Source organism: Psammomys obesus, unplaced genomic scaffold, assembly GCF_907164565.1.
Source record: "Psammomys obesus unplaced genomic scaffold, mPsaObe1.curated_primary_1811, whole genome shotgun sequence".
NCBI classification, from domain to species: domain Eukaryota; kingdom Metazoa; phylum Chordata; class Mammalia; order Rodentia; family Muridae; genus Psammomys; species Psammomys obesus.
This window is the reverse complement of record NW_026593286.1, coordinates 32864997-32878567: the sequence shown is the minus strand read 5'-3', so window position 1 is coordinate 32878567 and position 13571 is coordinate 32864997. Positions and strand designations below refer to the sequence as shown.

Sequence of the window (13571 nt, the reverse complement as noted above, 5' to 3'; positions counted from 1 at the left end):
AGTCTGAGCTATATGAGACACTGTCTCAAAAACAGCAGCCACCAAGATATAAGCTGTATACTTCAGAAAGCTAAGTAACTTTCTTTCCCTATGTAACACGGAAATAATTTAAAAGAAGCCTTAATCTATACCATCATTTAAACATGGGTCACAGTTATTAGTGGATCAGACAGTTGATTTCATAGATCAAAATCAACTTTTATAATGAATTGGAATTCTAGAAATTAAAAAATATCAAAGTGTTTCAATTATAGTATGAATATGATTTTATAAGGTCTTTTTTTTCTTTTTAATGATGATTTTGCTTTAGAAATACATAGAGCTAGAGACAGGCGTGATGTGTGCACAAGCATGTGTCTGCCAGATGGACATGGTGGTGGGTAAGAAAAGTTCAGAAGTAGACGGCACAGTCTATAGTGATCATTTTTGGCACAAAAAAAATTAGAGAGAGATTGAAATTGCTTGGAAATGTTCAACTTATTTCAAACTGATAGTTATATTTATGCCATAGTATTTCTGGGCTCTAAAAGTTAATTCATTTTATCTGAACAAACACACACTTAACCCCTAGCTGACTGATCCTCATATCGATCAGCGGCCATGAAAGGAAGACTCCTTGAATGTACTGTTGGAATGTTTATTGACTAAACAATGACGAAATGTAAAAGTAATGAGAACAAAGGCTGGTGTTTCCATTTCCTTGGTGACCTTTTTACAAATATGTAAAATATGACCTAGGACTTTAAGATTAGTTAGAGAATACAACAACGGATGCTCACAGCGGAAATCCAGGATTTTACTAAGATATCTTCAGGGGAGGCAGCTATAAACACTGAAGGTGGAGATTCCCTCTCTATGTGAAATGAGTGGAAACGTCCTTGGTAGACAGTGGTGAAACATGACTTACAAAATTATTGCCAAAATGGGATCTCCTATTTTCTAGTCATGGAAAAGTCCGATTTTCCATAAGGAGTCCAGTGACTGACTTGTAAGGCAATGGGTCGGGGATAGTAGAAACAGACAGGGCATCACACTGGCTTACTCTGAGTCTGTTTTCTGAAAGAAGAGGAAAATGGAATATTTCCATCTTCTGTTACCTACATTTCCTATTTCAGGTAGACTGGAGAGGTGGTTGACTTGTATAGGTTTCTACTTGCTGAATCAACCTCCCTTGACCAGAGGCACACACAGAGTGAGCCCTGAGCCTGTGCAGTGTAGTCCTTGATCTAACCAGGCCATGCTTTTGGACTGAGGTTTCCTAAAAAGTGCTAATTAACAATATTCTTTATGTGTGTGGGAGGTGCTAAAACACGATTGCTATCTGGAGAGCCACCCCCTCGTGCCATCCAATAACTTCGAGACACTGCTATCTTGGGAGATATTAATATTATTACAATCTTTAAATCTGAGAATTCAAGCCAGTGATTTTGAAATGAAAGACTATTTTATGAAGTAAGCAAGGCCATCTCTCCCTACTTTATTAATTTAATGTTCTGAAGTCAAAAGAGGGTATATTATTTACTTCAAAACTCAATAACATGTTCATGCCTGATGTGCAGCATTTTATATTTCCAGCCCACCTTTCAGGGAGTGGACTTCCTTTTTCTTGCATGTTTCCTTATTATTTTATAACCAGCTCACTGGACCATGGAGTCAAGGCCCTTGAGTTACACTGTGGTCCATGACTTGCAAAGCGCCTGGATCTCAACTAGATACTGAAAAATAATCACGACTGACACTATGTCAGCTGACGACCAATGTGACTATCCTGGAGGTGAAGCTTTACAGAAATATAAACTGCAGTGTATAATTAAATCACACCCATCTCTGCCTAACAATATGTGTAAATCATACAATAAAATTAAAAGACAATTTCTGCCTCCTCCAAAAGTGACTCACACTAAGACACCTGAGATTCTGGAGCTAAGGGTTTCCTGTAGTTGCTATATATCCCTTTCTTTCTGACGGTGTTGCCTTAGATCCTAATGTTTAGCAATTTCTTTAGAAATTTTAGCCCTAACAGTTAGGGGCATGCATATATTCCAAACACTGTGTATAAATAAAGCTCAAAACATACAAGGGCGTTTGCATTTTCAGCAGCTGGCCTTCCTGCTCTATTTTCTGATACATCATTCAATCTAATTTTCCAATCTGCTGAAAACATTCTCCAGTTGCTGAGTGACTTCATAAATTGTATTTATGACCCTGGTCTTAAGTTTCTTCAAATGATGTGGTTTTGATGAGTAAACTGCAGATTTTTTTTTTTTTTTTTTGCAAAGTCTCATAAAAAATAAAAAGTAGTCCAATGAGGACAGGTCAATCAAATGAGTCCCCACAGGATTTCCAGGGTCCTGTTCTCTATCAGATAAGGCCAGAGTATGTACACCGCTTCTCTGGGGAGACCTCTGATAAACGTCCACGGGTTTTCATTAAACTGAAGTTAGCAGGACACCAAAGGCGAAACACGCTGTTCTAGAAGAGCACATGTTATGCACTACTGAAAATATGTTTCTAAGAATCAGCCCAGCAAGTCTTCCCTGATCCTCTCTGCTAGAGAAAAGAAAACTGACAAGGCTGCATGAACAACAAACCTAAGAAGAGTCTCGCTCTCAAAGGTGCAAACTTCGTTCAGGCACCCTGTGTAGGGGTAAACCTGTGTTCTGCTCCCAATTTAAAGAGGAGAGGAGACAGGGTGCGAGGGTTGCGCCTAACTTCCCTTGTCGGGCACTCCAGTGCTCCCGTTCACATGTGGCAGGGCATCCGTTCCACTGGATTTACCCTAGTTTGGATCAAAGCTTCCTCTACTTCATTTAACAGATTTGCTCAGACGGAAGGTCTCGGAGGAGAAGCAACGTTAGTAAATGGGGACTTCTGAACATATGAATATGTAGGTCATTGGATTTTTAAATAAATTAGAGAATAGTTTATTAAGTAAAAGTCACTGTACATATTTTATGAAACATTACTTATTATAGGTCAGTGGACACCAGTAATATTAAGTCTTAAAACATTTCCATGAGCCTTTCATCCTACATAAGCTTTGGATCAATGTTTTCAAGTCTACACTTTAACAAAGGAAACAGAATGCTTAAACTTAGGATTCATAATCATAAATATGCAAAGACACAAATGCAGTAAATAACCAAGTGACTTACTTCATGTCTACAGACCTAATGAGAGAAAGGTGCCAATTTAAGATGAATTCAGTCAGGATACAGACACAGAAGAAAACATGCGAACAAAAATCAAAACCTGACAGAAATTATGATTCAACGGATACCATCTGTATCTGTGACAGAGCACTGAAGAAGAGGGGCAGGGCCAGGGAGCAAAGCTGCTCACAACTCACTCTACCAGCATGTCACAGCTCAGACTAGTGAGGTCGCTTTTCACTTCAGGAAATAGCGGTAGAACCCTTAAAGCCTCAGATCCCATTTCTCCCCTGAATCTCAGTCTTACTCAGATTCACATTCTCTCATTCCTAATCTCAATCTCTTCTCCTCCCTCTCCCTCCCCCGCCTCCACTCAGTATCCTTAACTCAGTTTCAATAATACTATTTCTCATTGAATGAACTGAAGAGCTACAGGGCTTCAGGTTTAAAATAACTATGGTGACAATATTTTCAAAACCAAGTATCAGAGACAGGCTATACCAGCCCCATATGGTGTAGGGCAGTTTCTCTGTGGACTGGATGGGCACCCACCTGATGCTACGCTTTACTCAAGCTTTTGCTCATATGGCACGACTAAACTCATGACCAAATGGCATGGACCTATAGTCCTATAGTCCTGGATTCCTATGCAAGAGGTTCATTCATAAAATGCTTCCAAGGGAAGAGTGATGGAGGGGCAATGAACGGGGGGCGGGGCTGTGTGTGTGACCCAGGCTACATCGGAGTTTCAAGCTGATTATACAGAGATCTCTGAAGTATCAGTAATCGCTTCCACAGAAGTAGAGGCAGTGGGCTCGTCACTGTGGCTCCTATCACACAGTGGACCAAGCTTTTCCAGCTTTCTGCCGATGAGAACAAAGCTACCCACAGGTAGTAGCCTAAGGGCAGTCCTTTAACTGAAGAATCCACATCGGAAGCAGAAGCATGAGTGTGGACCATCACAGACAAAGCAAGGGTATTTGTTTGTCTCTGTAGTCCTACAGGGACCACAAGAGAAAGTGCTTAAAAGGACAGGTGAGGAATCGGCTATTGTTCTCACCTCACTGTTCCCCTTAGGTTCCTTTTACTATAAAAACGGCATGATAAGAAGAGCTAGCCATTCCTTCCAACAGATTGGACAGGCACTGAGCTACTGCATACACCGTGTGCAGAACTATACCAGCCTCAAGCCACAGCGGAGCGCTCACATCCTGGCATTTCTGACATAAATGTGCTAAATACCTTGTACAGAACACAAACTCAACTTGCATGCTCTTAGTCTAAACGATACACGTTTTTGTTGGTAAACAAGAACAAACATAAAAAGTAACAGTAACTGATGACTGCCAAAACCAGAAGCCATGAGCGTGATACAAAACCAGGTATCATCAGGCACATGCATACATGACTTTGAAAGACACGTATCAAAATTAAAATGTGCCAGGCAGTGGTGGCGCACACCTTTAATCTCGGCCCTTGGGAGGCAGAGGCAGGGGGATCTCTGTGAATTTGAGGCCAGCCTGGTCTACAAAGGGAGTTCCAGGACAGCCACAGAGAAACTACACAGAGAAAGTCTGCTTTTGAAAAAAAAAAAAAAAACAAAAAACAAAACAAAACAAAAACCCAAAATTTAAATGCATTAATAACCAGCAGGGGTGGGAGTAGGCAAGGGATACAGAAAGACAGTAAGGAAGGGGAACAGTGAGAACAAGTTATAGTAATATAACATTTGTGCATGGAAAGGCTATAATAAAACCCATCACTGTGTATTACCCTAAAAAACAAAACAACAAAAAACAACTCCTAGAAATATAGTCCCTAATGATGTCATGTTTACATAATCAAATGGTATATGAATCAGCCATCTAAGGTTATAAATAGTCTCTTTCAATAACGTGCATTTTTCAAATACTGTTTACTGTAAGCAGGAGGTTTTCATCTGGAAATCTTAAAAACGGGCAGACAAAGTTTTTATGTTTATATTCATGCTGGATTGATGAATGTTTGCAGATGACTTTAGCTTCTGCACACCTACACACACACACATACACAGACTAGTGAGACTTCTTGTTAAATCTTCAAGCAGAAATCCAGGGACAAAACGGTCACATGACAGATCACTTTTTATTAGAGTTAATAACAAATGAGTCCTCGTGATGTCAATTAGTTCTTGAAAAATACTCAGGCACATGAGAATATGCTATACATCAGGACAGCAACTGAGGACAAGATGTCTATCAAAAAATGAATGGTTCTGGTTATGTACAGCCAAGAAATTGACATTCTTTCTAGAAAAAAAAAAGGTTAATATGTCATTAACCACTTTTACATAATGAATTTTACCTGGCAAGTTTTCTCAATCGCCCAGAAATGTCTGATTCCACTCAAAAAAGCCTCACCATTTGGAAAATCCATGGCTGGTTTCATGGGGTACACTACACCGTATTTCCCGTTTAACAATACAGCTGGTAAATCCAGCTGCCCAATTGTGCTGTTAGTGAGTGTGGAACACACAGCAAAACAATCTGCCTGCTGACCTCCGGCTCAAGTTCAAACTATGTCATTCTGTCAATACCATCTACCTTGATTAGGCTGGGCTTATACACAACAGGTTATGATCCCAGAGGGATGAAAAGCTTTCCCAAATTAAAAGCAGAATTTAAAAAGGAAATACTCATACATTCCTATGTAGTTTCTATTTGATATCCTCAAGGCTGGCCCATGAACTCAAGCTCATGTTGATTGAAAGTGAATGTTTCTTTCTGGGTGTAGCCATCTTACAAATTTAATGGCAGGAGGAAAATAATAAAATGTGTTCTGTGCTTCAATTGGGCTTTTTTTTTTTAACATGGCACTTCAAAGGTGGCAATGCCAAGAAAATCTTAATCCACAAGGAGAGACATAAAGGGTTCCTCTGGAGACGGCAGGCCCCAGGAGACCAGTGCGTTGGTACCGGATACCCTCTTCAGCATACCAAGACTGTCTTTTGTCTTGACTCACTATGAGTCTTTCCTCATGCTTCACGTTCTTTGGGTAAAACATATACTGAATTCACTTCAAAAATCCAAAGTAGTACAACCATGCTTTCAATTTTACCCTCAGCCAAAAAGAGCTATGCACATAGCTAGGCAATAAAATGTTGGTTAGGCGTGAAATGTCGACTCAAGCACATGGATGATGGAATGAAGAACACACCCACACAGAGAAGTGCAGGAGAGAGGTGCACCCTTCTGATTTGTGTTTTCAGTAGTGGGCAACAGATTTTCTCCAAAGGATCAGAACCATACACGACCCCGGTCTAGACAACCATGAACAAGCATATGTTGCCTGAGTCTTATAAGTCGCAAGAAGATACGTGAAACATGTGGGTCTCCCTGAATGCATTGTTCAAGTGATGGGAACAGGCTGTCATCAACAAAATGCATAAGGTAGCTAAGAGCCAAGGGAGCAAGAGATTCCACCTCTCCCGTCCTTCTATATCCAACACATAAATGCTGAACCCCAAGAGCCCCAGTGCCTTTCTGCTCCCAGCCAGCAGTTGCCCAACCACAATCAATGACTCCATCACTGTTCCATGATGCTTCATCTATTTGAGGCTACAAAGCACCTCCTACCTCGGGTTGACTCCCTAGCTCTTCATCTGCTTCTGGTTGCCTTTTTAATACTCGGTTTTGTAAAAGCAATCTGCTTCTGCATCCTGAGCAATTAATCACTACTTAAGCCTGCAATGCTGGCCCTTGGCCTCACCACTGTAATGAACCTCTACTCTGAAATTTGATAAGGACTTCTCCCAACCAATTAACATTATGCCAAATCTCACGGCATGATGACAAGCCTCTCTTTCTGTGCAAACTGTGGCTTTCCACCCTTGAATGAATCTCCTGGAGGTTCTTCACTGTGGCTACCATCTTCCTGTTATCCCAGTCACCACCTATGCATTCTTCCAGCATTCCCTCTGTTTCCCTTTCTGAAGGTGGAAGTGGTTACTACCTGCAATGGTTCTTTCTCTATAGCTGAGATAAAATCTCATGACAAAACCAAATTAAGGAAGAGTTAATTGGTTTGAAGTTCACAGTGGCAGGGAAGGTGTGGGATGCTGGCAGGAGCAGGAAGATTTACATTTTCAGAGACATACAGTTAAAGAGAGAAAGGAAACAGGAAGCTATAGTGCCTGAAAACCCACCCACTGTGACATATTTCCTCTAGCAAGACTTCATCTCCTAAAGGTTCCACAACCTCCCCAGGCAGCTCCACCACCTGGGGACCAAGTGTTCAAATATATGAAATTATTAAGGTTTCTATTTTTTGTTTGTTTCTTGTTTTTTGGGTTTTTTTTTTTTTTCAAGACACGGTTTCTCTATGTACCCTTGGCTGTCCAGGACTCCCTTAGTAGACCAGGCAAGCCTCAAACTCACAGAGATCCGCCTGCCTTTGCCTCCCTGAGGGCTGGGATCACAGGCGTGCGCCACTGTGTCCAGCTATGATGGTTTCTTATCAAACAATTGCATCACACTACCTCTTCATCCCCTAGTTTAAATTCCAGGTTCTCTAACACTTTTCAAATCTCTGTTTCTATCCCTACCCCCTATTATTCGTGCCAAGCTTACAGTTTCAGTGTTCACTGCCAATCTTCATATGAAATCTGCCAGTATTTCAAAGTAAAGACACGTAGAGCCCAAACAATCACTATAGCCTTACTCAGCCTCTCTTGCAGTATGTCCCTTGACTTGTCTCATGATGACTCCTTTTCTCTCAGCCACCAGGCTCAAGCCCTGATACCATTGCTGCTGCTTCCACCTGCATCCATTAACATACTAGCCATCAATTTTATTTCCATGATGCCTCAAGAATGGTGGTAATAATCACAAAATTCACAATCAAAGGTCCATCCAGAGAAACACCATGGTAAGGCTGAGGATGGAGCATACACAGACACCCAGTCAATCAGTGGGAGGATCTGGGTGCTGGGCTGGATGGTAGGTTCTCAGATACTCATTATGTTATTGAAATTAATTAACTAAGATCTTGTAGGGATGAGTGGCGACATTGTATCATGACAGAAGAATATTATTCAATTATGTGTGTGCTGAAATTTATATTGTTTCTGTATACTATGTGTGCCCGTGTGTGTATGACCTAAGTACGGGGAGGTGCGATGCATATGGAGGCCAGAAGTTGACATTGTGGGTCTTCATTATGGTTCTTCTATCTATCTATCTAACTATCTAACTATCTATCTATCTATCTATCTATCTATCTATCTATCTATCTATCTATCATCTATCTTTCTATCATCTATCTATCTAAATCTATCATCTATCTTTCTATCATCTATCTATCTAAATCTATCAATCATCTATCTATCTATCTATCTATCGATCTATCTATCTATCTATCTATCTATCTATCTATCTATCTATCTACCTACCTATCATCTATCTTGAGGTAGGGTCTCTTTGATGTCCCTGGATGTCACAGATGGGTTAGACTTGCTGATTAGAGATCTTCAGATTCCCACTCATCTCTCCCTGCCACCTCTCCCACACTAGGTTCGAAGACGTGTGCTCAGTGCCCAGCTTTTTACGTGGGTGGTGGGGATCCGGACCCAGGTCCTCAGGCTTGGACAACAACCATCTCCTGAGCCATCTCCTTCTCCATAAGACATTTTGAAGAGATTAGAAAGAAATAAGACATGTCACATTTTTTCCCTACTCTGTATCTTAATCCCCAGTGAGAAAGGTATTAATCATACCTGTGTGCGGTTGAATGCCACTCTTGCAAAGACAGCTTGAGACACGCTGGCCCTCTTCAGCTCATCTCTAACTTGCTGGTAGATATCAGGAGAGACTTCCACAGAGGAGTTGGTTGGCTCTGGCTTAACTGCTCTGGGGATAGGTGGATGGTTCAAGAACTGCTGGTTGATGGCTTGAGGATGCTGGTGAGCCAGGAGCCGGCTAACGGCAATCTGTTGGTTTATCAGATGGGCCATGGCTATTTGCTGCCTGACAAGCTGTGGACTGAGCTGGGGTGAGAGCAGACCAGGGCTCATGATGGGCTGTAAGGCGGGCACTTGGTTTCGGATTGGAGTACTGTGGTGGATTTGGCTATGAGGAGACTGTTCGTTGGTTTTGCCCAGGGATGCCAGCTGGTTCATATTTGGTAAATGCATTGAACGCTGGCCCAGAACACAATAGTCTGAAAGGTTTTCCCGCTCCACTCTCTCCACTGTTAAGAGATAAAAAGAAAAATCCACAATTATTTGCATGTTTATAATCTATTGCTACCATACAGAGTGCTGGATTGTTATATTTCTGGCACACTAAGGATGCTAATATTGTTCATACAAGTCTGAAAAACCCCAAAGAAAAAGTGAGTTATTCTTACCTTAAAAAGGTTGACCAGTGGTTTTCAACCTGTGGGTCACCACCCTTTTGGCAAACCTCAATCTCCAAAAATATTTACATTACAATTCATAACAGCAGCAAAATTACAGCTATGAAGTAGCAACAAAAATAATTTCATGGTTGGGGGTCATCACAACATGAAGAACTGTATTAAAGGGTTGAAGCATTAGGAAGGTGGAGAACCACTGGGTTATAATAATAGCTTTTTTTCATAAAAGATGTGAAAGTGAAACTATTTGCCGCTTCAACTTGTTTAAATTTGTAAAAAGTAAGCATTTCCTAGACTAGCCAGGACAAAAACCTACCAGCCAATACCACCTCCAACGCCTCAGAAATTTCTAAGCCCTGTGATCTCCCTCCATCAACAGCCTTAGAAATAAAACACCAACCTCTCTCATCTTCCGCAGACCATGGCTAAGAGCACAGTCCATAGTTATCAAGAAAATGGCAACATCTCCTGCCGAACTGCTTGCTCCCTTCTAATTCTGTGTTGGGAATGCACCAGAGAGAGAGCTTAACGACAGAGTGGTCATTTGCCACATGAAAGGTAAAGCCGGCTCTGGTAGCCAATGCCACAGCAAGGATGGAAGTGTTCATGACAAGGCCTACCACAAATCCATTGTCTCCTCGGTCCCTATCTTCTTTGGAAAATGGGTATTTCAATAATACCAAGATTAATTACATCGCCTTGACTGGTCCTTAAATAAGATTCTTTCCTGCTCCAGGTTATCTGTCTACTTATTGCAAATTACTGAAGATTTAAAGAATAATCTTGAAGGAATGAACAAAGAGAATTCTCCACAGATACAGGAGTCAGTGCATAGATCAGTCTTCAGCAAAGGGGATGGGGGTGGGGGCGGGGAGGAAATGAGGCCTTACCTAAGCTCTGTAAGACTGGAGAGGTGGCTCAGCAGTTAAGAGCACTGGTACTCTTCCAGCAGACCTGGGTTCAATTCCTAGCACTACTGTACTCTATTGCCTATAACAAAGTTTTATCTGAAGAAAACAGCCAAGGCAGAAACAACTCAGTCATTGCTAATTTTCAGTGTTTGTAGGAATCATCTTGAAAATGTGTTTGGAAACGAATTCCCATGCAGCATTAATAATGAAGCCTTACTTCTTGTGATTTCAAATAGCAGGTAGAAGTATGTTAAAATCTTTTAAAGAAGCTGAGTATGTGGCACAGAGAAGGGAGATCATTGTCAAGGCTACCCTGATCTACAGAGCAAGTTCCACGACAGCTTTCCCATCCCCCAAACCAATAAAGATAATAGGCACTGTATGTGCTGGTTACACACTAGAAATCAAAACTATTTACCTGTAAGAAAAAACATTTTTTAAGATTTATTTTCATCATCTTTAATTGTGTGTATGTATGTGGGCATGTGCCTGTGAGCTTAAAGTGCATGGAGAAGTCAGAGGCATCATGTCCAGTTGAGCTGGAGTTTCAAGCAGTCATGAGTTGCCTGATGTGGATGCTGGGGACAGAACCTCGGACCTCTGCAAGAGCAGGTGTCAACCACTGAGCTGTCTCTCTAACCTCAGGAAAAACTTTTAAATAACTTGTTTCTCTCATTAAAGCAGCATCTGTAGTTTGATATACAATTTATGCTGAAAGAAGGCAGTATAAAAAGTAAGTAAAAGAATACAGAAGCTCAAAGGATTTAGACGGAAATGGCAAGTGCTGGGAGGTGAGAGACACATGAGAAATCTGAATAAAGTCAACCAACTGTAAAAGAGGAAAAAAGTGAGTTTTTTTTTTCCAAATTAGTACTTTACATAATGTGATTTTTAAGAATATATGCAGAAGTAAATGTATACGTCAAAATGTTTTGGCCATGTTATTCCCTGTCTGCATATTTCCAGAGCTCCTTTGAGGCAATAGGTGTCCAGCCTGTCTTAGGACCATATTTACACACATACAGTATTTCTTCTTTCTCTAAAGAATCAAACTTTTGTTCAACTTTCCTATGAACTTCCACATAAGTCAGAAGTTTACTTCAAACTTCTTTCATTTCTAACTTAATCTTTGGATGTAATTCATTTAGTTTACATGCCATCTTTCATACATAAGGTTCAAGGTAGACAAATTGCTTTAATCTTCTCTAAAGGCATGCATTTTCCAATCATTGTATTAATTAAACTTTAAAGTATACAGCCTTAAATCCAAACCAAGCAAATGGCTATGAGCCTTCAGATAAGGTAATCCAATAGGGTTTCCTCCAACAGGGATTACTATTATAATTTCTTTATTGAAAGAAGATGTAAGGAGACCATGAAGTATTGCCAGCGGACTTCACAGACACAAACGCTTGGTCTCAGGTAAACATTTGATTCATTGGTTTGTTTGTGCTTGCTTTTAATTCAAAGTCATGACTGACTCTATTTTTAAATTGTGTCTAACTAATTCATGGGCAAACTTTTATCCCCATTTTTCCTACTGAAAACAGAGAATCACCCTACTGTAGAATGTATTCTTTGACCAACAGCTCATTATCCAAACTTTCAGTATTTTTCTTTTTCAAAGACTTCCTACACTTGAATGAGTTTACTTTTCTGGGATATATCTAAATGACGTCATTTATTTTAAAAAAAATTACCAGATCTAGTCATAATTATGCGTGTAAATAAATGTATGTGTAAGAGATGAAGAAAACACAGGAGTTTGTGTGGTGAGTCAGAATAATAATCTGTCCGCATTGCTTCATGTTTACACATCATCACTCCTCTCTTTATAAACGGCCAGATCTGCGGCTGAGCGTGGTGGTGCACTGGGGAGGCAGAGGCAGGCAGATCTCTGAGTTAGAGGCCAGCCTGGGCTACAGACTGAGTTTTAGGACAGCCAGGCCTACACAGGGAACAAACAAACAAACAAAGAATTTGCAGATCCTTATGTGAATGGCTGCATCTTAGAAATGTGACAGAGTTACTGATCCGGTGAACCTAAGGAATGGCTGCATGCATCAATGCGGGCTATACCTAACAGGGGAGGGGCCTCTGCAGAGATGCCAGACAAGGAGGAAGTCTGCCCAAGAGCAGCCAGGAGTTTTCCTCGTCTTTTCTTCTGACATTTATGAATGATACTGACTTTTACCTAATGTCTCCTACTCTTTGCATGTTGGCCACTAGCACTGCATTCTTTTTTGCTCCCTGTTCACTTCAAGTTTGTCTTAAACTAAGTGAAGACCACTGTTTCAGCTGTGAGGGCTCAGCGAGTCCTTGTGGTGCTCACCAGAAGAGCAGAACCCTGAAGAAAGGGAAGACAGCAGGCAGCGTCGCCTCTGACGGTGAATGTACTCACAACAGAGACATTCAAACACAAATGCACCTAAGACTTGAAATCAGAGCTACAGGAGCATTCACAGTGAGCAAGAGGCAGGGTGGAGCCCAAGTACTGAAGGTAGTAAGTGTTGGAGGGTAAACTTCCTGGACGTCCCCAGCATGACCAGACTTGAGGAACTGCCACACAAGGGGCCAAAAACGGCTGTGCCTCCTTGCTGCCAGGATTTTCATCACTTCCACAGCTCCAAGGGAGGTCACAGCCAGCAGCCTTCTAGCTTAGGAATCAGACCTGAGGTCTGACCTGAGTTTCTGAGGAGCTCAGAGATCCCAGGGGAGAACTGCATAGCATGGGCCAGTGATACCTAACTGATTTAACGGTGTTACATAACTAATAGGCCACAGAGGCTGCACGGAGTCCTCAGGATTGATTTCTACCTAAGCACACGGGAAGATAACACGTTTCTACAGAGTTCACCCACATTAAGAGCAAAAGACATTTGCCTCCCAATAATCACCTTATTCCAATAAATATACAATATATTTATTTATTCCAATAAATATATGTACAATGTAGCCAGAAAACAGCCAGAAACTGACCATCTCCTTCTCCTCCGTCACCTCCTCTTCCTCCTTTTCTTTTTTGAAGAACTGACTGAGCCTTGTGTTTAAAAGCTATATTCCACATTTATCTATCTATCTATCTATCTATCTATCTATCTATCTATCTATCTAT

The 13571-nt window shown here is 41.0% G+C and overlaps 1 protein-coding gene across 1 annotated transcript in view; it reads right to left on the bottom strand.

Moving 5' to 3' along the window:
* Positions 1-13571, bottom strand: part of Satb2 (SATB homeobox 2) — a 169156-nt gene that overhangs the window by 59107 nt on the left and 96478 nt on the right. Inside the window, exon 6 of the mRNA XM_055616685.1 lies at positions 8905-9377. Coding sequence (XP_055472660.1) covers positions 8905-9377 — 473 coding nt within the window. The remainder of the gene's footprint in view (positions 1-8904; positions 9378-13571) is intronic.